At 51.1% G+C, this 25,379-nt stretch overlaps 12 protein-coding genes across 12 annotated transcripts; 5 read left to right on the top strand and 7 right to left on the bottom strand.

Moving 5' to 3' along the window:
• Positions 1–130: 130 nt before the first annotated feature.
• On the top strand, positions 131–1,012 carry N7496_006300 (PITH domain-containing protein; the record flags this gene model as incomplete). Its single annotated transcript, XM_056699229.1, has 3 exons — positions 131–272; positions 348–459; positions 592–1,012. The coding sequence occupies 3 exons, from the start codon at positions 131–133 to the stop codon at positions 1,010–1,012; spliced, it is 675 nt and encodes a 224-aa protein (XP_056554642.1).
• A 222-nt stretch (positions 1,013–1,234) lies between these two features.
• Positions 1,235–2,105, bottom strand: N7496_006299 (ESCRT-III subunit protein VPS20; the record flags this gene model as incomplete). Its single annotated transcript, XM_056699228.1, has 3 exons — positions 1,235–1,459; positions 1,519–1,882; positions 2,062–2,105. The coding sequence occupies 3 exons, from the start codon at positions 2,103–2,105 to the stop codon at positions 1,235–1,237; spliced, it is 633 nt and encodes a 210-aa protein (XP_056554641.1).
• Positions 2,106–2,288: 183 nt separating this feature from the next.
• N7496_006298 (putative AAA family ATPase/60S ribosome export protein Rix7) lies at positions 2,289–4,625 on the top strand (the record flags this gene model as incomplete). Its single annotated transcript, XM_056699227.1, has 3 exons — positions 2,289–2,345; positions 2,395–2,640; positions 2,709–4,625. 3 exons carry the CDS (start codon positions 2,289–2,291, stop codon positions 4,623–4,625), a joined length of 2,220 nt encoding a protein of 739 aa, XP_056554640.1.
• Positions 4,626–5,129: 504 nt separating this feature from the next.
• Positions 5,130–6,745, bottom strand: N7496_006297 (glycoside hydrolase family 76 protein; the record flags this gene model as incomplete). Its single annotated transcript, XM_056699226.1, has 4 exons — positions 5,130–5,711; positions 5,779–6,231; positions 6,312–6,559; positions 6,646–6,745. The coding sequence occupies 4 exons, from the start codon at positions 6,743–6,745 to the stop codon at positions 5,130–5,132; spliced, it is 1,383 nt and encodes a 460-aa protein (XP_056554639.1).
• Positions 6,746–8,309: 1,564 nt separating this feature from the next.
• On the bottom strand, positions 8,310–9,059 carry N7496_006296 (alpha/beta fold hydrolase; the record flags this gene model as incomplete). The annotated part of the gene is made up of 1 exon (XM_056699225.1): positions 8,310–9,059. The coding sequence occupies one exon, from the start codon at positions 9,057–9,059 to the stop codon at positions 8,310–8,312; it is 750 nt and encodes a 249-aa protein (XP_056554638.1).
• Positions 9,060–9,721: 662 nt separating this feature from the next.
• Positions 9,722–10,911, top strand: N7496_006295 (putative lipase/esterase family protein; the record flags this gene model as incomplete). The annotated part of the gene is made up of 3 exons (XM_056699224.1): positions 9,722–10,312; positions 10,362–10,755; positions 10,820–10,911. 3 exons carry the CDS (start codon positions 9,722–9,724, stop codon positions 10,909–10,911), a joined length of 1,077 nt encoding a protein of 358 aa, XP_056554637.1.
• A 162-nt stretch (positions 10,912–11,073) lies between these two features.
• On the bottom strand, positions 11,074–13,414 carry erb1 (ribosome biogenesis protein ERB1; the record flags this gene model as incomplete). Its single annotated transcript, XM_056699223.1, is given in 2 exon segments — positions 11,074–11,541; positions 11,558–13,414. 2 exon segments carry the CDS (start codon positions 13,412–13,414, stop codon positions 11,074–11,076), a joined length of 2,325 nt encoding a protein of 774 aa, XP_056554636.1.
• A 205-nt stretch (positions 13,415–13,619) lies between these two features.
• N7496_006293 (Zn(II)2Cys6 transcription factor rglT) lies at positions 13,620–14,960 on the top strand (the record flags this gene model as incomplete). The annotated part of the gene is made up of 2 exons (XM_056699222.1): positions 13,620–13,707; positions 13,768–14,960. 2 exons carry the CDS (start codon positions 13,620–13,622, stop codon positions 14,958–14,960), a joined length of 1,281 nt encoding a protein of 426 aa, XP_056554635.1.
• A 462-nt stretch (positions 14,961–15,422) lies between these two features.
• Positions 15,423–16,884, bottom strand: N7496_006292 (Paf1-complex subunit LEO1; the record flags this gene model as incomplete). The annotated part of the gene is made up of 3 exons (XM_056699221.1): positions 15,423–16,415; positions 16,472–16,643; positions 16,700–16,884. The coding sequence occupies 3 exons, from the start codon at positions 16,882–16,884 to the stop codon at positions 15,423–15,425; spliced, it is 1,350 nt and encodes a 449-aa protein (XP_056554634.1).
• Positions 16,885–17,506: 622 nt separating this feature from the next.
• N7496_006291 (Mob1/phocein family protein) lies at positions 17,507–18,623 on the top strand (the record flags this gene model as incomplete). Its single annotated transcript, XM_056699220.1, has 3 exons — positions 17,507–17,807; positions 17,879–17,993; positions 18,065–18,623. 3 exons carry the CDS (start codon positions 17,507–17,509, stop codon positions 18,621–18,623), a joined length of 975 nt encoding a protein of 324 aa, XP_056554633.1.
• Positions 18,624–19,247: 624 nt separating this feature from the next.
• N7496_006290 (uncharacterized protein) lies at positions 19,248–19,646 on the bottom strand (the record flags this gene model as incomplete). The annotated part of the gene is made up of 1 exon (XM_056699219.1): positions 19,248–19,646. The coding sequence occupies one exon, from the start codon at positions 19,644–19,646 to the stop codon at positions 19,248–19,250; it is 399 nt and encodes a 132-aa protein (XP_056554632.1).
• Positions 19,647–20,302: 656 nt separating this feature from the next.
• On the bottom strand, positions 20,303–25,007 carry N7496_006289 (uncharacterized protein; the record flags this gene model as incomplete). Its single annotated transcript, XM_056699218.1, has 5 exons — positions 20,303–20,360; positions 20,456–21,814; positions 22,080–22,165; positions 22,458–24,019; positions 24,080–25,007. The coding sequence occupies 5 exons, from the start codon at positions 25,005–25,007 to the stop codon at positions 20,303–20,305; spliced, it is 3,993 nt and encodes a 1,330-aa protein (XP_056554631.1).
• Between the last annotated feature and the right edge of the window lie 372 nt (positions 25,008–25,379).

Here is a 25,379-nt window from a genome sequence, read left to right as displayed (position 1 = left end):
CGCCGATAAAACCAAACTTTCCGTTCTTCCCTTTGATTGTTGTTCGCTCGCGTCTCGCGTCTGTGACTCCACTCTCCTCATTAAACATCCGTGAAATCTTACAGACCACTGCTCAACAACTAAGCTCATCATGTCCGGCCACCATCATCACCACGGTGGTGACGGGCATGGTCACTGCCATGATGAGCACGATCATTCCAACGACATCACCCCCGCGCTGCAGTCGCTGCTCTACTCACAGATCGACTTTGATTCGATTACTACCTTGAATGGTATGTAGGCTATGGGATGACTTCTGCTTTGATATCTTATCATACTACACAGTCAGAACTAATGGCCTTGTTCAGAGGCGACTGTTAAGGGCGGCGCCGGCATTGTCAAGAAGACCTGGGCCGAGCGATTGAACGACCACCCCGAGCTTGAGAGCGACGCCGACGAGCAGCTCCTCATGCACATTCCGTAAGCTTTCTTGTTGAGATGCCTGCCTTTTTGCTTCTTTTGTTCCCTGTTACAAAATTCGATATACCTACCCCACTTTATGCCCCTCATCTTATCGCGGAAAGAGCAAAGCTAACACGAAACAACCACCAGCTTCACCGGCCAGGTTAAACTTCACTCAATCCTCATCTACACCGCACCCACCCCCGCTGCCCCCAAGACTCTCAAGCTTTTCAAGAACCGCGACGACCTGGACTTCTCCACTGCCTCCGACCTCCCCCCAACCCAGACCATCGAGGTCCCACAGCCCGTGGCTGGCGAGGACGTCTTTGAACTACCTTTGAATCGCGCCCATTGGAATACCACTACCTCCATTACCATCTTTATCGAGGATAATTGGAGCGATGGTGACGAGGATGTCACCAAGGTTGGCTACATCGGCTTCAAGGGCCAGTTCATGGCGTTGAACCGGGAGCCCATCAGCTTCTTGTACGAGGCTGCTGCAAACCCCAGTGATCACGTTGCGATTCCTGGAATCAGTGACGCCGGAGCTCGCACCATGCCTGGCCAGTAAGCTGTGGCTTTTGTCTACTTTGGATCGTAAGGATTGAGCACTTCGGGAAGGATTGTGATACCAGAATGGAAAGGGACTTTCCAATGTATTAATGAGTTCTACATGAAGAATAACGAATCATGAATCAAACGCAGTACAAATATGCCACCAACGCCTCCCAATGCTTCCGATCAAGTAATGCAAGTGACCGATCTTGTATGAATATCCCCCGACAGAGTATCTTCACGACGCTAGGACAGGCGTCCGGGCCTTGGCCTTAGTCTTGGCCTCGGGCTGCTCTTGCGCTGGCTCCCCCAGCACTTCGTCGCCGTGCTCGGGGAGAGGAGCCTGAGGGACTGCAGGTAAGTCGACAGGTCCAACGACCTCTTGCCGTAGAGCCTCCAGTTCATCTTCAACGTCCTCCTCGTCCTGCGTCGACAAACTGCCCTCCAACATCTGGCTCACCTCCTGAATTTGACCATTAGCCATCCCGCCTTAAAAGAAGAAAGCACCCGCACTATACTTACCTCTTGGTAAGCGCGAGCTTCTGCCGTTTCCTCCATCAACCGATCCACAGCCTCAATCCCACCAATCTCCTTGTTGATAGCCTGCAACACTTGGGTACCTTGCTGTAACCCAAACAGCACATCCTTCTGTACGAGTGCAAACTCGACCTGGCCCGTCAACTGTTCCAACTGTGCGAGTTGACTATCGGTCTTGGAGAGGAGTGATTCTTGGTATTTCTTGCGCCGGAGAGCGAGTAGAGCTCGCCGCCGATCACCGCGGGCGAGACATTCCTTTGCAATCGCGGTTTCCCGGTCGGTGAGGACGGTGATGCGTTTCTGATACTGGTATATCTTATCGCGCTGGTTCTTGAGATCGAGAATTGCTCTGCATCATGGAGAATTATTGAATGTTAGCCAGTGAGTCATTATGTTTTGGCTTGTAGAGGCCGTCCGGAGGGGTCTGATCGGTCTCGTGAGGGGCAACAATGCAGATATGACGCTGCCTGTAGCATATCTCCAAATATGTGTACTCTAGAGGCAATACCAAATAGACTCATGACTTACCGATCCTGTGAAGAAATCTTTTGCGAACTGCTGGAGTTCCCCATCGCGCATTTGCGGTGTTGACGAGGCCGTAGTCTAGCAGGAACGGTCAATCGGGGGATGACGTTGGTCCGTAATGCGGCTACCGCCCCGATACCGAGAGATAACGATACGAGTATTTTTCACCGTCTTCCGCTTCCCCAATTTTTTTTTGCGGACTTGCGATATCGCACTCCGAGACACACATCATGGCGCCCAGATATCGTGGGGGTAGACCGACCCTCAGCCAAGGTTTGGACCGTGAGGTATGGACTGTTGATCGTGCTATCTGAATGTCGCTCACGCCCCGCGCAGGTCTACCAGGTTGTGCGCAAAATTATCGACGATCAGCCCGACGGCGTGGACCGAGTTCGCCTTACAGTCCCGGTTATCTATGCGCGGATCCGAGGATCGAATTCGAGTTTGAACCGGAAGCCGAAGAAATTGTTGGAGGATAGTTTGGAGCGGGTTTTGGAGGTGGTGAAGAGTGATTTGTTTGGTGACGAGGAGGAAGAATCCGTGGAGGGTGACTTTGAAGGCTTGGAGGAGCCTCCTGCTGCGGTATGAAGCATACCCGTCTGAGAAATTTGGTCGCAATGGTATACTAATTAGGTTGGTCTCAATTCTAGGAGCCCAATGGTGTGAACCAAAGCATTGTCGGCGCATGGTCGACACCAGCAGCCTCGAAACCTACTCCCGCACCCAAAGCCGAGTCCGCGAGCACATCCAAAACCTCTTCGAAGCGACGGACACACGGCAGCGAGTCTGTATCCAAGCGGCGCAAGGCCGAGGCTGCGGTTGACCGATCACCCCCCACGCACGTCAGTCTTGCAGACCTGGGCGGATTGGACGATGTTGTCCAGGAATTGGGTGATTTGGTTATTCTGCCAATGACCCGGCCACAGGTCTACCTCTCATCCAATGTGCAACCTCCGCGAGGTGTTTTGCTGCATGGACCGCCTGGTTGCGGTAAAACCATGATTGCCAATGCGTTCGCGGCGGAGTTGGGTGTCCCCTTCATTGCCATCTCTGCACCCTCGATTGTGTCGGGTATGTCTGGTGAATCGGAGAAGGCTCTGCGTGAGCACTTTGAAGAGGCGAAGCGCCTTGCTCCCTGCCTGATCTTCATTGATGAGATTGATGCGATTACACCCAAGCGTGAGAGTGCGCAGAGGGAAATGGAGAAGCGAATTGTCGCTCAGCTTTTGACCTGCATGGATGAGATTGCTCTCGAGAAGACAGATGGCAAGCCCGTTATTGTTCTTGCGGCTACCAACCGCCCGGACAGTCTGGATGCAGCATTGCGTCGCGGTGGACGATTCGACAAGGAAATCAACATGACTGTACCCTCAGAGCCTGTCAGAGAGCAGATCTTGCGGGCTCTTACACGGAAGCTGCGTTTGGCAGACGATTTGGACTTCAAGACTCTGGCCAAGAGAACTCCTGGTTTCGTCGGAGCCGATCTTAATGACCTTGTCTCAACTGCAGGTGCTGCCGCTATCAAGCGGTACCTCGATATCCTCAAATCTAACAGCGGCGAGGAGATGGAGATGGAGATTGAGACCGAGGAAGGAGGAGACGACATTATTAGCCCTAAGGTTCGGGAATTGCGCCGTCTGATCACTCATGCCAAGGAGAACCCCATCGGCGAAGAGACAGAAACCGTTCTTGTTTCCAACGCCGACTTTTTCACCGCACTCCCCAAGATCCAGCCCTCATCTAAGCGTGAAGGCTTCGCCACTATCCCCGATACAACCTGGGCAGACATTGGTGCTCTTGGTGGCATTCGCGAAGAACTGTCCACCGCCATTGTCGAACCCATCAAGAACCCCGAGATCTACGCCCAAGTCGGTATCACCGCGCCTACAGGCGTCCTCCTCTGGGGACCCCCAGGTTGCGGTAAGACACTCCTGGCCAAGGCCGTGGCCAACGAGTCCCGCGCCAACTTCATTAGTGTCAAGGGTCCAGAGCTGCTCAACAAATTTGTCGGAGAGTCCGAACGCGCCGTGCGCCAGGTCTTCGTCCGCGCTCGCTCCTCCATTCCTTGCGTTATCTTCTTCGACGAGCTGGATGCCCTCGTGCCCCGCCGTGACGATACCCTCTCCGAAGCATCTGCCCGCGTCGTCAACACCCTCCTCACTGAGCTGGACGGTCTCGGCAGTAGCCGCCAGGGTATCTACGTTATCGCAGCTACTAACCGTCCCGACATCATCGACCCGGCTATGCTTCGCCCCGGTCGTCTCGAAACCCTGTTGTTCGTCAACTTGCCCTCCCCGCTCGAGCGTGTGGAGATTCTTCAAACGCTGCTGCGCAAGCTCCCTATCGAGTTCAACGAGGACATGCGCCGGCTTGCGGAGGAGTGCGAGGGATACAGTGGTGCGGATTTGGGAAGTTTGTTGCGCCGGGCTGGTTACTCGGCTATCAAGCGTCGCGATACTATCCGTTTGGAGGACTTTGTTACTGCAAAGTCGTTCATCAGGCCTAGTGTTACGGATATGAAGAAGTATGAGCGGCTGAGGAGGGATTGGGGATCTGGTGCTGTTTGATACGGCCCTACATAATGATGAGGGTTCTTATTTAAACTAAAGCTTTTGGTTACTGGAACCATCATTGGACATATATTCTCCGCGTTGAGACTGTTTATTATTTGGGCACCGAATTTATAGAGTTGGTGTTGAGGCGAATCATACATATGATGAGATTTATGAGACAGACTTGGTCTTGTTGGAGGGTCCTCGAGCTTTCTAGGCGCTGTATCTTGCCACCCTGTGTCTTGCCGCTCGACATCATGAAACTTACTAGATTCATGCCTCCGATGAGATGGTAAGGGTGTCTTTATCCACTGATCTTTGTATTCAAACTTCCGTAGGGTGCTGCCTGTAGACCTCTACACCCAAACCAGAGAATTGAGTTAAGGGGCTAGATTCATTGATCATATGTCGATTCGTTTCAGTAATGCCTAATGTGCATGTGCAAACATCTGCCCAATATACAAAAAAAGATCGCTAAATCCCAAAAACTCCATTCATGGTGACCATGAATATCGAGGTTCAAGCCCCCGATCCCAACGCCGCAAAGGCCATCAAAGCAGCCCACCCTCCAACAAGAACCACAGTCAAAATACCAGCACCCGCCTTGTCCCCGGTGGTAACAGGCTTGGGAGTGTTATCCTTCGTGCTCTGCAACCCTGCGTTAGGGTCACTCGTACTATTCCCACCAGTATTCGACGTGACCGGCGCCACAGCCTTCGCCCCAACAAAGGGCAACAAATTCGCACTGAACACTTGACTAACGCTAATCTGCTCTTCCATCCCCGTCCATCCATCCCACTGCGACTTGTACCATTGCACGCCGCAGGTGTAGTTGTTGTTGCCCGTGCAGGACTTTGCAGCTGCGACGGCGGAGGATTGGAGTTTTGGCATGATTAGGTCGTATGTTTTTGGGACAACGAGGGCGACGTAGGAGAGCCATGTTGAGAGGAGGCCTTTGAAGAGGACTTCGTTGTTGTTGCAAATTTCTCGCGGTTCGCAGGTTATGTCTTCCATTACGTAGCCGCTTTCTTGTCGGAAGAAGGTTTGCAGGGTTATGTTTAGGAGGCCGTTTGTTGCGTCGAGCCATTTGGAATCTCCGGTCTGGTTGGGATTGGAGTTAGTTTGATCATTTGGTATAAAGAAAGGGTATAGTATTTCGGAGACTCACGTAGTTGTACATATAAGCAGCACCCATCAGATACGTGCCATAGTTGTACGTCCACGGGATATTAGCTCCATTCTTGCAGTTCTCCGTTCCTTCAGTCGAGTCCTGCACAATCCACGTCTTGTTGTTGACTAGTGGCGAGTTGACGGACCAATCCCAGACCTTACTCGCCCATGTCGCGTATTCGTTGTTATCCGTGTACCGGGCAAGTCGTGCAGCAAGCTGGAAGAAGCCGCCGTTAGAGATGGCATTTTTCATAGTAGACCCACTCCCCTGGTATGAGAACATCTGCCAGGTCAAACCTCCGCCGCACATTGTCGTATCCCATCTACCCTTTTGCGAGTTGAAGACACCTTGTGCGAGCGAAAGCCACGAGAATCCATTCGAGACGTCGGGGAATTTCAACTCGGCTGCAGTCATCGCTGCAAGGCCCCAGAACACTTGGTCATCGTTGCCCTGCACGTGTAACATCATTAGCCTAGATGCAAATAGAGCGATGGGATGGAGGCTGATGCGATCGCAACGGTTTGTCTTACCAGGAAATGGCTATAGTTACTGGGCAAGTAATCCCCATTTGTGCCCGACTGCCATTGCAATCCAACACTCAGTTCGTCATTGTAGGTATTGTCGCCCGTAAAATGCCAGTAATTGAGAAGCGCATAGAACAAGGCGGAGCCTTCCCACCATTTTGAAGGGAAAGCTCCAGGGATTTGTCCGGTTTCGTTGCCGTGATACCAGACCATCATCCCATAGGTAGCGGTTGAAGCGGCATCTTTGATCGATTCTGTTCGAGGCTCGCGAGCATAGTTAGCCAAGTCAAAGAATGTAAACGTAACGGAATTAGGGTGTAGGCTGCAATATATTACTAACGTTCATTGTTGATATCGAGCTCGATAGCATGAGCTTGATAGCCCAGTGTTAGCGCATAAAGAATGACTGCGCATATTGAGCTTGTTCCGCTTATAAGCATCGCCGAGGAAAAGTATCGAACCGAAGCCGATCGCTCGAAAGAAAGACGTCAAAGGGCCGTGGATATCCGTATGATTTGGTTTCAATCATTTGACTCGAGGATAGCTTGTCTGGAGTCCATAAACCAGAAAAGAGTAGTATGTGTGGCCTGCTGCCGACTTGAAAAGTTATGCAAGCCTTGTTATGTCATTAGGGCCCTCAAAGATTTTAAGATGAACATAGGCGCTGGGCTTGAAAAAGTGGGATTCCTACAGTAATAATGTCGGTGGATTCGGTCACAGCCGCATCAGCAGGGTCTGAATCGACCCACGCAATATGTACAGAGTCATTGGTTGGAGGGAGGTTGTACATTGGTTGGTTACTTCACATATGGGGTAAGGTGGGGTATGCTGTAACATGCTGACTTGTCTAGCCGATTTGATTTTCGGGGGCTGTATATGATCACGTCAAATAGTTGGAACCAGGGATCGTCAGGAGCTTCTTAGCCATATACCATGATATGGCATGTTCTAGATTATGGGGGCTAACTATCCGTGTCTCATATTCACTGCCACAGTAGGGCCATATGAATGTCTACAATATCCATGTACATTTATCCCAGTCCAGAGTTGTATCGCATGGGGCCAACTCCAATAATGACAAGCGCCTTTAAGCCGGGGCCATGCGCCCTGCGACCCTGGACTGTGTCATTAAAACCCGCGAGCCTTGAAGAAGCTCCACTAAAGAACATCCTTCCGGATCGCTCGGCCAGTCAATATCCAACGAGCGAGATCGGGGGGCCATCTGAACCGTTCGACTATTTTTGTCTCGTCGATCATTTGCCGTATATATCGAGGACCCTTGACATCATCGGGGACGGACCCTTAAATGCTGACTGGGTCCACTGGCAGGTCTGTCTTGGCGCTTGGCCATGCGTACGTGTACGTCCAGCGCTTGTTTTATAAGGATTGCTTGTCAATTGGAATGGGACTTTGGTGGGGGAAGAACGGGATCTGGTTAACTCCGACACAACGGTCATCTATTTAGTTATGAAGCTGCCTAATTAGATTTCCGTTTCTAGTAATGTTCCTTCAAGATAGGCTGTTCCGGCATGAAAAGAACGTCGCAAATCAACCGTAGGAGCTCCGTCCTAATTTTAAATTAGAAACCATCGATGTCGTTCAATATTCTCCATGGCTTCCAAAAGTCTATACAGTAAAGATCCTGCGCTCTTGCATACATATGATATCTCCTAGCAATAATGTCCCAAACTAATTTGTCGGGAGCAGAATTCAAGTTGTAAGATTTCAAATATGGAAAAACAACTATCAAGATTCGGGCTTCGTGGTTATCTAAGCTCAAATAACTGCTATAGGCAAGAAAGAAATCAAAAATATGAGGGGAGAACTCTTTGCTAAGCTTTTACGATCTTGAAGCTTGACCTCGTCTACGAAGCCATTCTGAACTTTAACTATATCGCGATATGAACGGATTGAGAATTTTCAGACATGATAATCGCTATTCTAATAGTCCAGGCTATGGTTCCTCACAAGGTAGTATAATTTCGTAATCAAACAATGAATACCTCAGAGCCTCTCAAACCCTGCGGGTACATTATAGTCACCCTGAATCCACCCTCGAACGGTATTCGCAAATAGAAGCGGATCTTGGCGATTCCATGGATGCCGCATCAAAGGATGAGTGACAGCTATCGTCTTATCGTTCATCTCCTTGCCAATAGAAGCCAACTTCTTGGCATCTTCGGGATGATCATAAGAAGGTACCAGCCCTCCCCGGCCCGCAGCGATGATCAGCGTTGGCGCAGGCCAGGCAGCCGGATAGGTAGCCGTTTTCATCGTCTCCGCAAACTGACGACACAGTTCCAGCGAGGGCGAAACCCGGCGTATATCTGTCCCATCCATGAGCCATCTAATCGCTGGTCTTGGGGCGAGATTCTCCACGCGATTCATTGTCCACAGGATATACGATAGTCGGTCGCTCGATGGTAGTGAGGGGTATATTTCCCATCCTGAGATGACCATATGATCGACTACGCTGGGGTATTTTTCGGCTAGTCGGATGGCGACTTGAGCTCCTAGGCTGTGGCCGACGACATGGGCCTTGCTGGCGACTGTTGATTCTTGGATCAGGGCGTGTAATGCATCGGCTGCGTTGTCGAGGGTAAATGTTCCACCGGTTGATCCATGGCCGGGAAGATCTGGGGCCAGAATGTGAAATGACTGGTCAAGGTGGGATATAACGGGTTCCCAGTCTGAGGATGTAGTAAACGCCCCATGGATGAGTAGGATAGTTGCTTTGTCGCTCGTCTCGGTCATTCTGATTCTCGCTCGGTTGTCAGGATTTAGAAGTGAGATGGGACTAGCTTCATGTGGATGACTTACCACCAAGGTGATTACGCACACATCCCATAGCGCTGTTTGTTGGGGGCGGTTTTGTGGTCCAAGGGGTAGCGAAAGAGGAATCTAGAGATTAGAGAAACGGCCCAGCCAAATATGCTTAACTTGATTATCTTTCTAGAAAGAAACCGAATTGGTCTTTCTTCATGACTCGAGTATTAGATTTTAGTTAGTTGTTCAATCTGTGCCAGAAAGGATAACGTTAAACACCACTAAATATACTGCATATACCCCACGATCTCAGAACACGGACATAATGTTTAGTTACCATTTGACTCCAATTAGATTCAACTCTGGAAATCAATAGTGCACTTTTAGCTCATTCGTATCTCAGTTACCAGATCAATCTTACCTCTCTATAACCCATTGTAAAAGCCATGTAAAATACCGTTAAATTTCAAAGATTTCAGTTATGCCTAATGCACGGAGTATCGGCAATATGTGGCCAGAGTAATATGAATTGCCTCTTCGGGTTCGCGCCCTCGTATAGAGTGCCGACCCCCTCCCGCAATCTCGTAGACAAAAGCCTTAACATTCGACGCCTTATTCCGATGAGAAGTCTCTAGAGAGCTCGAATCACTATGTCCTTCTTGTATAGATGGATCAGCCCTCTATATGATGCCTTCTTCTGCCCTTCCCTACCATTCACAATACGCTGGCGTCTCATCGCCTTCCAACCGCTCCTCTTCCTAACAAACACGATCCAATACTTCCAGGGAACCACCTTACTTTCGCAGAATGAGACCGTCATATGGATCCCATTAAGTCGTTCTCCAGGCTACTCAGTTCGTGCCATAATCTATCATCCACCTAGACAAGAGTCGCGCTCAGAGAAAAAACCGCTCCATCTCAACATTCACGGCGGTGGCTTTCTCGGTGGTCTACCAGAAGGCAACGCGCCTTTCTGTCGCAAAGTCTCAGCGGAAACCGGAGCAGTTGTTGTCTCCACCTCGTATCGATATGCCCCACGCTATACATTCCCAGTCGCGCATGTGGATGTGCAAGATGTCGCGGGCTGGCTGATTAAAAATGCGGATAGACTTTGGGGTGCGGATCCGAGGCTGATGAGTGTGAGTGGATTTTCAGTTGGAGGGAATCTTGCACTGGGCATTGCGCAACGATTGTTTCGTACGGAGTTCAGGGTCAAAGCAGCTGTGCTGTTCTATACACCGGTAGGTAAGACCGCTTGCTCCCTTTTGTTGGGAGACTATAATGCATAAGCTGATCAGAGGCCTGGTATACAAGGTTGATTTCCGTTTACCACCATGGGACAAGCCGAAGCCGGCTGGGTTTCCAGCCAAGGATCCTTTATCTTTCATATTACCGCTCATGGATGCCTATGCTGGTCCAGAGAGGGCCGAGAACATGGACTATCCCTTACTACATCCTATATTCGCCTATATCGAATCCCTGCCACGCAAAATGCTGATTATTGGAGGAAAGGTCGACATTCTCCTCCACGAGGAGATGGCCTTCGTTAAAAGGTTAGAGGAGGAGGCTGAAATTATTAACCAGAGAATCAAATCCTCGCCCGGCGCAAAAGGACGCTCACTGGATGAAACCTACCACATTGAGAGCGAATTCGTTGATAATCAGATACATGGATGGCTTGAGCGTATGATATCGCAACTCTCTATTAGAGCTCCGAACTCAAGGCTAACTCGAATCTGTACTACCAGTTCCCTCAAAGTTCATTGACGCCAAATTGAGGGATAGAATCTTCAATGATGCCGTCCATTTTCTGAATAACGTCTATAATGAATCTATCTAAGGCGAAACAAGCTCTATTCGTACTAGCATACGTGTATCCTCGTTTGAAATGTTTGAAAACAACTTTTATAGAAGTATGGCTATACAGAAAATACTATGCACACACACATACGACAGAAACGCCTGAAAGAGTATCATGCAAAACAAAGACCGAAAGAAATGATTACATCCACAAACGACACGTGCCATCAGCACCGGCACTAACACACCAAGCCTCCCGCGGGTGCCAATCGATATCGAGGACACCCAGCTCGCCGGTGATCTTGTGGCCCTTGAGAACCTTGAGGGGAACAATGGTGGCGTTGCTGAGCATGTCACCCGTAACGCTGCCGTGGAAGATCTGCAGGGAACCGTCGTCACTGGCGTCGGCGAACAGTGGGTAGCGACCACCGGGGTGGAACTTGACAGCACGAATAGCCTTGCGGTGATACCGGAGGGTCTTGTAAGGGCGCTGCGACAGATCCAGATCGTGCCAGAGCAGGCGACGGTCGTAAGAACCGACAATGATGTTGTCACCACCCGAGGCAGTAGATGAAGTCGGGTGAATATCAAAGGACGAAATCCAGCGGGCACCGGGCTGGACAATCTTGACCAACAATTGCCGAGAAAGATCGTAGCCACGGATGGAGCGCTGGTTGGCGACGAACAGAATCGGTTTCGAGGGGTGGAAGTGGGCAGTCTGAGGGGGGGCCACCACCCTTGAGGCGTCGACGGAAGGGATACTGGGTAAGATGCTTGGAGACGGTGTGGATCGCGATGGCCACGGAAGCAGGGGTCGATGCACCCGAGCACACAGTGACGAAGTAGTCTCCGCGGCGGTGCCAGGAGATCGACTTGGGAACGTAACGAAGAGGAATAACCACGCACACACCGGCGTCCGCGAGCTCGGAAGAAGGTCGGATCCATTGGGGAGGAGTGTTCTTCTTGTTGGCCTCCGCAGCACTCGGGGGAGGGTTGGAGGCGGCGTAACCCCAGCCAGCATCGATAATATCCAAGCTGGCCTTTTCGATCTCGGGGTCGGCAATCATTGGAGGAACGGTAAGGAAAAGGTCGTCACCCGCAGCAGCAGCAAGAATGACGGCATCCTTGCCAGGACGCCAGCGGACAACGTTGACGGCATCCTCGTCGCTGAGCTTAACACTCCAGAGTTGGCGACCGGTAAGAATCTCCCAAACGCGAACGGTACCATCGTCACCACCAGTAGCGAGCCAGATTCCAGTGGGGTCCACGTTGAGGGAACGAACACGACCCTTGTGACCACGGAACACCGTCGCGCAAGTAGTAGGGAACGGCTTCAATTCCTCAGGGCTGGGCAGCTTGGGCAAGAGACTCTCGGGGTCGATGTTCAGCTTGCTGCGGCGCACACGAGGAGCAAGGTACAGATCCAAGCAACGCTCGAACTTCTCCTTGACAAAGTTCTCATAACCAGGAACCCTGCGAAGAGAACCAAAGTCATTGGGCAAGAACTCCTTCTCACGGTCTTCGGGGTCTGTCTGCTCCCACTCCTTGCGCTCCTTCTTATCGGGCAGGTACTCGGGAGGAGGGTGATAACTCTCCTCGTAACCGGGCGGCGGAAGCTTGGGTGCGGGAATGTGCATAATGTGATCGGGTCGCTCGACCTCATCGGCCCATAGATCGTAGTTGATGAGCTCTTCCTCCTTCTCCTCACGCTCCTCGGGGGCACGGTAGGGGAGAATGCGGCCCTCGCGGATCGCCTTCACGATCTTCATCACACGCTTAGCCTCGTGCTTGGATGGAACGAATCGGCGCTTCGGTTCGGGAGCAGCGCTGAGAGGCATGATCTCAAGCTGGCTAGAGAAGGACTCCACCAAGGGCTCATAAGGGTTGTAGCCATCGACAGTGGACTCGTTCATCTGCACCTTCTTCAGCAGCTCCAATTCCTCCTGGCTCAGCTCCAATGGCTTGCCAGTCGAAGGATCGGTAAGACCAGTCCAGCCCTTGGGCACCTCGATACTGTCAAGGAGCGCATCCAGAGCCTCGCCCTTGGCCGGGCGCATGATCCTTTTACCATTGATATCGTAACCGATGTGAGGGTATTGATCGTAGAATGACAACGGGATATCGCCAATAGTGTTGGCATTCTCCTCGACGTCCGAGTAGTCCGAGTTATCGTCCGGGTTGATCTCATCGTAGAGATAGCGCTCGTTTCCATTGGCGTCCTTCACGATACGGAAGTTGGGTTCGTTGTCGGCAGGCGTAGACTTTTGCGTCTTCTTCGGCGCCACGGGCTCGGTGTCGGAAGGAATTTCATCACTGTCTAACTCCTCCTCATCATCTTCGTCATCCTCGTCGCTGAAGTCGTCAATCAACTCGATTTCGGAGTCGCTATCTTCCTCCTCGCTCTCCGACAAGTCGTTGTTGTTGTCGGAAAGAGCTCCATCCAAATTTTCCGCGCTCAGCTCATCGCCGGAAAAGACACCAGCTTCCTCCTCCACATCGCGGGTAACCGCCTTGCGCTTCTTAGAAGCCTTCCTAGCGTCCATTGTTGCTGGCCGTTGAACTTGGAACTCTTGTCGATCTCCACGATTTTTTTTCTTCTCCGTTCAATTGGACTCACCGCTCACATGACTTACCGCCCGCAGTCCTTATCGCCTATCGATGACGGCCAAAGCGCACCTCCATCGTATTTCCAAGACAATGAACATCTACCCTTGCCCTGGTTGCACGGAATGAGAGATGGCGGCAGTCATGGCAGAGCCCGCGGGGGCTTCTCTAACAGATGCAATGTCTTCTTCGATGGCGGAACCAAAAAGACACTCAGCATGCGATGAGTGTAGTGAGTTTTCTGTCAGATGAAGGTATGGCTGAACTATGCTGACCACATACACCTTTCTAGGGAAACGAAAGCTCAAGTGCTCGGGGGAGCCCAGTGGGTGTTCCCGGTGCCTGAAGCAGTCAATAACATGCAACTATTCAGAACAGAAGCCCATGGGCCGACCACCTAAGAAACGGGCGCGGTCAGACGATGACGGAGGCGATATCTCCATGCAGGGCAACCATGCCTGGCCCACTCCAGAAGATACGCCGCCAGACTCTGTCACTATGGGACACGAGCAGGATGTGCCAACAGACGCGCTGTATCTTTGCCCACAGTTCTTCGTCCATCATGGTGGCCCGTCGCAGTCATCGGAATCAGATCTACTCGCCGGCGACGACGACCACAACCATAGCTGGCGCCCTGATCGTCTGAGAAATTCCAATCTGCCAGTTCCCGAGTCTTCAAGTCCGTGGCCTGACTTTGCAACGGTGTCCGAATCAACATCGGCGCTCTTTGCACCCCCAACAAACTTCCTTAACGCCCAATCCTTGCCTTTAACCCCTCCCATGACCAACCTCGCCGACCCCGCCACCCCGCAATGTACATGCTTGTCATATCTGTACCTCTGCCTCAGTCACATATCCTCTATCGCCTCCTTCCCCGTCAATTCTCATACGCTATGCTCCCTCTACATCGCAGCCAGAACCGCGCAGGACGTGATTCGCTGCGAAGCATGCCCCAAAAACTTTGCAACGGGCGTCCAAAACGTCATGTTCTGCGGAACCCTGCTCACAGTCGTCGCAGACGCTTGGCTACGAGTTTATACCAGCGACGCATCCGAACTGGGGCCGCAGTCTGCGCCACCAGAATATACAAGCAAAGTCATGCAATCTGCGAATCCCGCAGAAGGCTGGAAGAACTGGCTTCGTCAGATCGTCCGTCGTGCTGTAGTGGGTGGATCTCTGAGTCCAGAGGCTGGTACCCGCTGTTCTGGCCAGCGCGATCTTCTCTCTTTGATTAGAGAAGTCGAGAACCGTCAGCGACGCTGGCATACACCTGGACAGCACCCGCTACCAGAACGCCACCCCATGTATCCCATGGGCTTTGGGCATCATCAACATGATGGAGAAGAGCCTCCTGATGAAAAGGAGCTGCTGTGCATGCGCGTGGTTGGTAGCGCGAGAGCTGTCCTCTCGAAATTCAATTTCGAGCCTCATGACTTTCCCGAAGGGGTCATACCTGATGATATGAAACGAACATCACCCCCATGATAAGAGATATGAATAATGGATTGGAGTTGAGGGTGCGGCTCTTGTGCTTTTATTGGGGATTGTGTACTGGTCTACATGGAGTTTGATCAATGTTACTTGAAAAGTAATAGTTCATATATGCAAAACGAATACCTCTCAAATCTACGCTATAAGTAGCTCTCTTTCTACCTCTTAACTTTCCCGGAGCGATGTTAATGATGAAGGAAAACAGAATGCTGGTAGCTAGCCGAATTGACGCTACAAATACCAAGATGGACACTTGATTCGATCATCGATCATTTCATTACTTTTGCTAGAGAAGAATGTACTATGCGAGCCTGAAGAATTCAAGCTATAAAAGAGAACCACAGCCCCACTGAAAATGCCAACCGTTGTAAATGTGACGCCCAGGCCATGTTCAGACCGAATTGTGAAAGAAGGATTAAACAGGAAAGAAATTAAGAGATTGATGTGTTGTAGAGATCACTCATCCTCATCGTCATCATCAACCACATAACGGTTCTTCTTCCGAGCTGGTGGTGTACCATCGCCTCGGGGAGTCTCCTCTTTCCGGGTTGGCTTAGAAGGAGCAACTTCATCATCGACTTCACCCTCGGCATCCATGTCCTCATCCTCAAGCTCTTCCTCGTCATCGTCATCATCTTCCTCCTCAAGCTCCTCGTCACTCGGTACCAAGAACCCGTCGTCCTCGTCATACTCGTCTTCGCGAGTGCGACCACCACGACCCCAATCCTCCTCTTCGTCCGTCATGATTTCTCCACGACGGTTGGGGCGACGCGGCTTAGCGCGAGGGCGGGCAGTGCGTAGACCATCATCTTCCAAGCCACCAACGCTAAGACCATTGGCCATCGTACGGGGTGCGGCAACGCGGCGAGTGCGATCTGCCTCGCGGTCTGCCAACTGCTGACGGCGGCGCTCAGCGCGCATAGCTTCCCTCTCCATGAGCTCGGCCTTGCGGGCAGCGAGTTCGGGATCTTCCCTCACGTTAATCATTGGCACACCGCCGTCTGCGGTCTGCTTGTTGCCACGAGCAGCAGCAGCCAAGGACTCCTGGAGTCGCTGGACGGCATCGTCTGATTCCAGGGCCGTCGGTAGAACAGTGAGACCATGCGTGACGTGCGACGTCAGGCGGAAAAGCTCGGCCTGCTCCAGACCAGCGCCGAGGTAAACGTGAGAGTCTAGCTTTGTGGTGTATTCGCCAGACTTGGAGAGAGGTGCGAGAGGTTTGGATGACGTGCGGTATTGCTCGAGAGGTGCGGAGGCGAGCTGGAGTGTGATAGAGCCGTCTTCCCATTGAACTAGCCGCGCGTTCGACTGTAGCTTGTCTTCGTCGGCAGGATCCCTGCGCCAGCAAAGGGACGTCGCGGCCGTAGAATACGCAGGGGCAATGTAGGTCTCGGGGTTGAACTCTTCCGATTCGATGGAGAGGAAGTCAGGTACGCGCATTGTGTAGATCTGGAAATTTATTGTCAGTATAGACTCGTTGGACTCGGTATGATATTGGCGCATACCTCGGGGTCATTGGTAGCTGGCACTGGTGCGCGCGCAATGGTCATTTCGGCGATGGTGAGACTCTCCGTCTCGCCATCCGGCCCTTCGTCCATGCGATCTTCACGTCGGTCATAGCGGCCCTCATCATCTCCCGAGTCCAGTTGCTCATCATCCAAGGTACGGTGAGGTCGACTAGTCAGGATTAGTTTGTGCTTTCTGTCTGGGTAGCTTCAAAAGTGAGAACTTACTCAACATCGTCAAATCCACCGTCTGAGCCGTCAGATCCGAAGAGATCAGCATCGTCATCCATCAGATCATTACCAGCGCCATGGTTCTCAGCACCAGAGTCATTGCCAGCATCGCTCGGGTCGGGACTTTGATTGGCGGCGTTGCGTCCGGGGCGGCGGACAGCCTCCTCGTCGGAGGAGGACATGATGGTGAAAGTGGTTGAGGTGCGAGAAGAGTGTGTAGGAAGGAATAAGAAACTCCAGAGGGAATTGGAAAAGAGGAAAGAGCAATCGATCTGATCGAGTCGTTACTAGAGCTCCCCAAGGCAAGCAATCTATCGAGCCAGCCAACCTGATCCACGGACTTCAACATTCACATTCACGCGGCAATCCGGACTAACCGGATGATCCGGTCCCGGCACCCCCCAAAGGAGTTAAGTCAGCGGGCCAGACCAAAAGGGGATTCCCTGGACATCTTCACCGTCTCTCTCTTGCTTCGTGGTTAATTGCTTTTTTGTTCAAGGAATTGCTCTTTGTCTTCACAATGGCGACCTTCTTCCAGAGTGTGTAAGTCTGCTGTGCAATGGCGGTCTCATGGAGCCCCTGTCCTTCACTGTTTACTCCCCTTCGACCCAGTGCCTTTGCCCCCCCCCCTCCATACTGCATCGTTCAAGCAGTACCCGGCGCCACAAACGCAACGCAGCATTCCGGCTTCCTAAAGTCTATTAGTCGCTCTGTGTTTTATCCTGATCTGCTTCCTATCCCCTGTTTTTCATTTCAATCTCGTCTGCTTCGTCCTGAAACACACCTATTTACCCCTCAACTGTGATGTCTGGAGCTAACCCGCCCGCCTACAACAGTCGTCAAGGGTTCGGCCGGGGAGGAAACAACAAGAACAACCCTCCCAAGAGCCCGGCGCAGGCTCCCCAAGCACCCCAGGCTGGTGCCATGTCCAACTCTCCGTCCCTCACTAACAGCCTCACCATGGACAACCTCGCCGCGAACGACCCCGATGCCCCTAAGTACTTCTTCCAGGAGAAGTACGCCCCGCTGAACGTGAGGGGCAATTTCTTGACCCTGTGTGCTTGTCCGAAGAATGTGGAACTGGGCGAGTGGCTGGCTCACCAGAGTAAGCTACCCCGAGGATGACGCGCCATTCGCGATAATGAAGTCAGATTGCTGATGTGTCGGGTGTTACAGTTGTTGAACAATATCGCTTGCTCCACGGCATGCTCCAAGTCATCCAGGAGACGAACAGCGTCACTGGTCTTCCAATTTGCAATGAGAGCACATGCCCGACTATGTCGGCTGGTCGGTACGTGGAATTGGCAGGATATATAATGATGAAACCCGGGGTTGCGGGCTGACGGAGATCACTCTGAACAGGTTGACCTATACTTGGCTGGTTGACGGCCGCGCAGCCAAGATCTCCGCTCCAAAGTTCATCAACCGCGTCGAGAAGTGGATCGTCAGCAAGATCCATGACCCAGTCATGTTCCCTACGGAGAAGGTGAACGGCATCCCTGAAACCGCCTCGATGAGAGATGCCAACGGTACCTCTGCGACCCCCTCCTCCGCCACTCCTACGGATTCTACAAGCCCCGCGGGCACGACTGGCGCATCAGCAGACGAGTGGATTGGCCAATCCAGTGGCTTCCCCCAAACATTCTACAAGGACTGCCAGGGTATCATGAAGCAGATGTTCCGCTGCTATGCTCACCTGTACCACGCGCACTGGCTGAACCCATTCTGGCACCTCAACAAGCACGACATCCTGAACATGTGCTTCGTGCACTTTGTCACCGTCGCCAAGTACTACCAGCTCGTCTCGGACAAGGAGATGGAGCCGATGCAGCCGCTGATTGACCTGTTCATCAAGCAGCAGCGGGTGCCCCCAGAGGCCTTGAGCGGTGGCCACTGGGCTCAGCAGCCGGCAGCCAACTAAGCTGGCTAAACGATCATACCCATACCTAAACGACACTCCGCAGGCCCGGGAGTACAGCGACCCTCTCTTTTTCCTTTTTACGCTTGACGACACATGACCTGTTGTTCAACCGGGCGTTGGGCCATACAGCTGTTTTATGATCGTGTTTCTGCTTTTTACTGATGCCGGGAAGATGAATCGAATTCAATGTGCGACTGATGGCCAATGATCCGACACATGTCCAAGGCTCTGAGCATTTAGCATGCGGTGTGAATATTCTTTTTCTTTCTTTGTCATGATCTTTGCATATCTTCTATCAGCTAGTCATGGTGGCGTATCCTCGCAATGGAATCGTATCCCTCTGGGTGCAGATTGAATGTTCATGGGTTGGACAATGTGATAGAGTGTAAAATCTTACTGTCTCAACCGACCTCCAGCGAATTATTCGTCTCGCAATATACCGTTTTGTCTGGACAGAGCTTGAGCCCTCTCTAGCCCGGCAGCCACACTGATCCCACAGTCAACCAAATCCATGAATAGGGAGCACAGTATCCAATATCGAACCAGGACTCGGCTCTGAAGCTCTGAAGATCTTTCGTCGAATCATGTATTCGTAAATCGTAGCCAGTGTCCACGGTCTCACATTCAGAGGTACACCCCGTCATCAGCATCTTGCCCACCTGCATTCTCTTGCTCAGCAGCACCATGACCGGCCCCATTCACAACCGGAGCTTGCACCTCCTCATCCTTCTTCCCAGGCTCAATCCACACCTGCCCCCGCTTCTCAACCTCAACCTTCAACAATCCAATGCGCTCTTCCTTGCTCTTCACCACGCCCTCGTTCTCAACAATGACCTCGTCAAGAAACTTGACGCCTTCTTCTGTCTCCACGGCCTTTTCTGCTTCTAGGGCTGCGTTGGACTCGAGAAGTTTGTTGATGTCGTTGTGGAGTTTTGCCGCTTCGGCGTGCAGGGATTCGAGGGGCAGCTCTGTTATGGCTTCCGCGTAGGCTATGGGGCTTATTGGTTGGCTTTCGGCGGACATTTTGGGGGGTGGGATGTGTTTAGTGGTATTTAAGGTTGATTTGGTGTTGAAGAGGTGTGAGGAAGTAGGAGGTAAACGTTTGGGTTGAGGGTTGAAGGTTGGTTTGGAGAAAGTTGGAGATGCGCCGAGCCTGAATTGTTTCCCCACATCTGATGGGTCTCGGATATCACGTGCGATGTATATCTTATGGCACAACCAAGAAGTTGATAGAGCTTTGATGGTGTCATCGACACCTGCGCAAGGAAGCAGGAAAGAAGGGGAATCTGAATCAATTGTCTATCTAGACGATGATGAAGAAGAAAGAAAGGAAAAGAAGAAGAGAAGGACCTAAATAAGGTCTGGTCCTGGAGAAACCCATCAAACCTGCAGACAATCTATGCAGGTACAAACGGATGACTGACTGCACAACCGAACGGTCGAATCCTCGAGGGCGAGTCATCAAGCTTATTTGACGTTTTTGATACACGATATCTTTGCGTTCATAGGTAATGAAATCCTGAATACCTTAAAGGTCCACCCAGTTAACTAGGCTGTCCAGTGCATAAAAAGTCAGCCTTTGCTCAATTTATCTCTACTATTCCAACCTGGCGTCTGACGAAGTTGTAGTCTTCGAGATCAATATCTTCAGTGGAAACTATAGGGACAGCCTTTTCCTCTTACAAGGTAATCCCCTCTTGAACATCATCATCTTTTCTCCCGTTATACTTTCGCCCACTAGACCACTAGCAGAGAGCGTTATGGTCCAGATACGACCCATGCTACATCCAAAAGCAAGTCTTGTCATGTCGTCAGAGATAAATGAATCTGACCGGACAGGACTATAATCCGGCGGCAGCCAGAGGAGCTTTTGTCCTTCAAAGCATATCCAGTGGCTATCCTTCTCCAAGGAATAACCAATGGACAACGCTGAAGAGACTATGTTCCTTAAGTACGGTATGGAAGCGGGAGGTATTTTATACCACGCATCAAATACAGCAATCTCTTTCCGCAGGTTCCAAGCATTGGTGTCAATCCACTTCAAGAAATCGGTTTTGAGATTGAGCTTGCAAAGCCTTCGTCCTGTAGTCGAGTCCCAAATTATGAAGGTGCCTTCAAACCCCCACGACGCGAGCCGTCGGCCATCCGTTGACCATATAATTGGAGACCCTGGAAATTCGGTTTCCCAAATGACTATGCTCTGGCCCGTCGCAATGCCCAATATCTCTATCGATGCATCCGATGATTTGAATGCGAGCCGATCTCCGAGCGGTGACCAGACAAGGGATATATCCGGGGTGCTATGGCACTCAAGAACCGTCCTCTGGCTATTGCTCAAGTTCCAGACTATGATTGTCTGATCTGTTGACCCTGATGCGAGTCGATCTCCGCTTGGGGACCAAGCGATCAATACAGCCTGATTCTTGGGACCAGAGAGGAACTTGCTCTGCTTGGTGTTCAAATCCCAGATCATAATCTCTGATGAGGATGATGCGAGTTGTGTTCCATTCGGCGACCAAGCGACGGAATAGACCCAACTGCTGTGACTTTTGGAGCCCGTGATTTGTCCAGTGCTCGGTTCACAGACTTGCAATATCCCATCTCTCACACTCGATGTCGTCCTACCTGGGTCTTTCGACATATCAATTGACGTAACTCCACTCTTCAGTTTGCCTGTATCGACGGCGGGAGAGCTTGCCGGATCCCAGATCTTGATTAAAGCATCAAACGTGCCCGTCGCGATCCTTCCATCATGGGACCAGGCTAGTGAGACAATTTTACCATAGTGTCCATCGAGAACGGAGATACACTGGCCGTTAACTGAATTCCAAATGCGGATTGTTCGATCTCTTGACCCAGATGCGAGCCTTTCGTCATGGGACCAAGCAACTCTGCTAATATCATCGTTGTGCCCGTTGAGAATGAACTTGCACTCACCGTTTTCTAGGTCCCAGATTCGGACTGTGAGATCCCTTGATCCTGATGCGAGCCTTCCATCTGGTGACCAGGCTGCGGTCATCACTGGCTCACTGTGTCCCTTGAGCTTCAATGCTGGTATCCACCGATCAGTAGCCAGATCCCAGATTTGAATCGTATTATCTTCACACGCTATTGCTAGGTTTCCATCGTCCGACCAGGCAGCGCATGATGCCAATTTGCCCTGGCTCTTGAGCTTCGACGTGATCCATTGTCTAGTAATAGGGTTCCAGATCCGAGTTGTGCAATTTGCTAGTAGCAAGGCTAGCCTTCCATCTCGTAGCCAAGAAATACAACGTATGGCTCCAGTCTGACTCTCAAGGCGTAATTCCCACTGTCCCTTGGATAGGTCCCAAACATGAAGTATAGATTTTGTCTCAATTATATCATCCGAAGCGAGGACCCCATCCGAAGCGAGCATCCCATTTTGCGACCAGGCAATCTTATTGGCTCTACCGGGATGCTGGAGTATGCACTGACCGGTAGCTGGATCCCAGATTTGCGTGTGATCCCACGACGCCAACGCGAGCATTCCATCGCGCGACCAAGCGACGCATGAAACCGGGCTGTTAACATCTTCAAGCGTGAGAAGGCAAGAATCCCAACAAGGTGAAATCTCTGGCTCTTCCAGGACCCACACTGGTTTCACGTAATGGGCCTTTTTGTTACACTCTCAGCTGGGGCGAATATAAGCGAGGTGTAGATTTGTAGAGGATAGCCTTCGATCACAGATCGGTAATATCTGATAACTCGGCAAGCGTCATGGACTCTTATTAATAGTGCTTCAGGGCCCTCGTGTTCCTTCAGTGCCTCCTAGGTTAACAATTGAATAATTTGCTATTTGAAACGACAACTTACCCGAACCAAGCTCTCAAGTTTGAGCATCGCGGCGATGCCTTGCGTTGCACTTCCGAGGAGACTAATGGCTTCTACCCAGTGGAGAAAGTCATGCCTCAGGAACGAGTCCAGTGACTCCCAGTCTTCAGATTCTTCTAGAGCATCCGCAATGTTTTGACAGTCCACAAGATGGTCTACCCAAAAGATACATGAGTACGAAATGCCTGCCAATGGATCGGGGCTTGGTCGAGCGACTTCCAAAATAGAAATCCCGAGATCATTGAGTTTGTAGATATCACGTTCAAGAGTTTTGATTACTTGAAGCGAGCGTGAGAAGATTCTGTGGTGTTCTTTCCCAATGTTTACCTCAAACATCTCATTTGACGGATCAAGTAAGAAATCCTTGGCAGACTGGTGAACAAGGAAGATGAAATCAATGTCGACTTTCAGAAAAGAGCCACATTCATCTATTATCTCTCGAATTGATTCGCCGTCATCGCAGCCCGGATGATCATGAATGGCTAGAACTCTCAGTGTATCGATAGAGATGGGTGTGTACACGCTGAGAACGATAGACAGGATGCGCTTGCAGAGCTCCGAATCCTCAGATGTAAGTATCCTCTCGAGCATGCGGTTGTAAAGCGGCTTCAGCTCCCGTGGAAATCTCTTCAATAGATCTTCTGTATGCCGGATCTTCACACGGAGGCCTGCGAGCTGCTGGCACACCAATGCAACCCATAGAAAAGTACTTTGTGCATTCTTCAGCAAGTATTGAAGAACAGTCTCCTGGAGTTGATAATTGTACCCTTTGAGCTTGGTCAATTCGTCGACTCTTTGATGGATGAAGTGCTCCACCGCCGCAGATATTGAGTCTTCATTCAATTCGAGGACAAGGTTGACTTTGCCCGTGGCATTGTTCAGGCGTTCTTCGATCTCACGCCAGTTCCGGCTCGAGACGAGCCATTTGACGCGGGCAGCCTCGGAAGATCGTTGGGCAATAAGGTCAAGAAGTGGAGTCAAGTCCGTGGTGCATTCGTCGAGCGCATCGATGATGATATAGGTTGTCTGATTCAAGGTCAGGGGGTCGTTGAGAATCGCAAGAAAAACATTTGCCAATGCTTGCCAGGCATTCATACCCGTGAAGGCTGTTCTGTTCTGATCATATTCTCGCCTGACGTGGGTGATGAGCAATTTACGCTGAATAACAAGCATGTAGATCAGACCGCGAAGGACTGCAGTGGCATGATTGATCTTCATCTCTGTCGCTTGACAGAAGAAATACGCCACGGTGGTAGGGTCAGAGCAAGACACGCTCAACTCATCAATTATGCCACACAAGAGCATAGTTTTCCCTTTTCCGGGGTCTCCACGGATCCATAGAAGCTGGCCCGAGTTTTCATCTCTCCATTCGACAAAATCTCCATTGCTTTGTACCCAGCGGTATGAGTCTCGAAGAAGACCTCCCTTGAGCTGCTCGATACGTTCCTTATCGCGACGGGGGTCGGTAATTTTCAAGTCATTGAGACAGGCGAGATCTTCAGCGGTGAAACTGTACTCCTTCTCTTTTGCTTTGGAAGTGTTATCTTGTTATAGGTTTAGCCATTGTACATATATCTGTATTGAATGGATCTAAGCTGCCGTACCAATCTGTTTGACCCATCTTTTGAGCTCTCCCAACAACGCCACAAACCCATCGTCTTCTGCTGTCGCGAACTTCACCATGTCTCGATGATTAGCATGAATGCTAATAGCCGTATATCCCTCGAAAGAGGCAGATTCCTTTGAGACAACTTCCCCAGCTAGTCGCATGGGCAGCTCTTCAAAGAAACAGGTGATCTGCAACCGACCCTTGTCATTCTCTCGCAGTCTTCGCGTCATGGTCAAGAAATCTTCCTGAATAGACTCGAGAACTTCATTCTTGCTTTGTAAGACGTCCAGCAGTTTCGTATTGATGGACTTGACGAAACCTAGCGCGGAAGCTGGAATGCTCGCCCAGTTGGCCAACCATGCCCCTTTATGCGGTGTACCCAAGAAAATTATCCCTCTGACGGAATCGAAAATATCATGCAGATGATCTTCTGCGCTATTTTGCGACAAGAGAATGGCCTTTTTGCAGACTAGGCCTCCGAGGCTGTGGGCGACGAACACGAGGGGGCGAGACGTCGCGTCGCACGACTCTCGATTCGAAGTAAGTTTGTTCAAGAGGCTGGACGCATGGTCGCCCAGTCGATTCGACGACGCAACAGAGCCCCGTACGACGTAGGCATCGTAGCCAAAGGTAAGAATGCGAGCTCGTTGGAGCCGCGAGGGGAGCAGTGCTTTCGGCCAGGGGTCTGTTTGACCATCTTTCGTCCAAGTTCTCTCACGGTCTCCCGTCAGTCCATGAACGAAGCAGATATCGACCGAGGCGTCGGCACAATCATGCAAGACCTTGATGCCATCCGGGAATGGGGTGGTCAGAGGAGTGTGCGCGGGGTTTTCTGCCTCACGACGGTCAAGCGCCCCGACATCGTCTGCGGCTTCTCTCTCTGGGCCGCGTCGCAGCGTGAAAGGATTTGTCCACGGGCTCATATTTCAACATAAGGCATGGCTCAGGAAAGAGTGCCAGATTCCAAAGGAAAGGCCTCAGAAGTCAAGTTTGGAGCAGACCGACTTTTCCTTACGACCCTTCGCCAGCTGAATGCCAATATAGCCGCTGGCCTTCTTAGCGCGGGGCCAGCGCATCCGAGTTGGACCAATAACATGAGATATTGACAAGACCAAAAGTACTTTGATTTACAGGGATTCTGATGTCTTTACGATCACCTTTGGACGAATCAGTAGGTATATTGGACGAAAGTGTGGAGCTAATAGTGATGACTGCCTACCTATTCTATATTGTCCAGTCTATACTTCGTCGGGAATCAGTTATGCTCCCTACAAGTTACTTGTTATACAACTTTT

The sequence above is a fragment of the Penicillium cataractarum genome (assembly GCF_028827025.1).
Source record: "Penicillium cataractarum strain IBT 29864 chromosome Unknown utg000005l, whole genome shotgun sequence".
Classification (NCBI taxonomy): Eukaryota; Fungi; Ascomycota; class Eurotiomycetes; order Eurotiales; family Aspergillaceae; genus Penicillium; species Penicillium cataractarum.
This window is presented reverse-complemented; position numbering and strand designations above follow the sequence as displayed.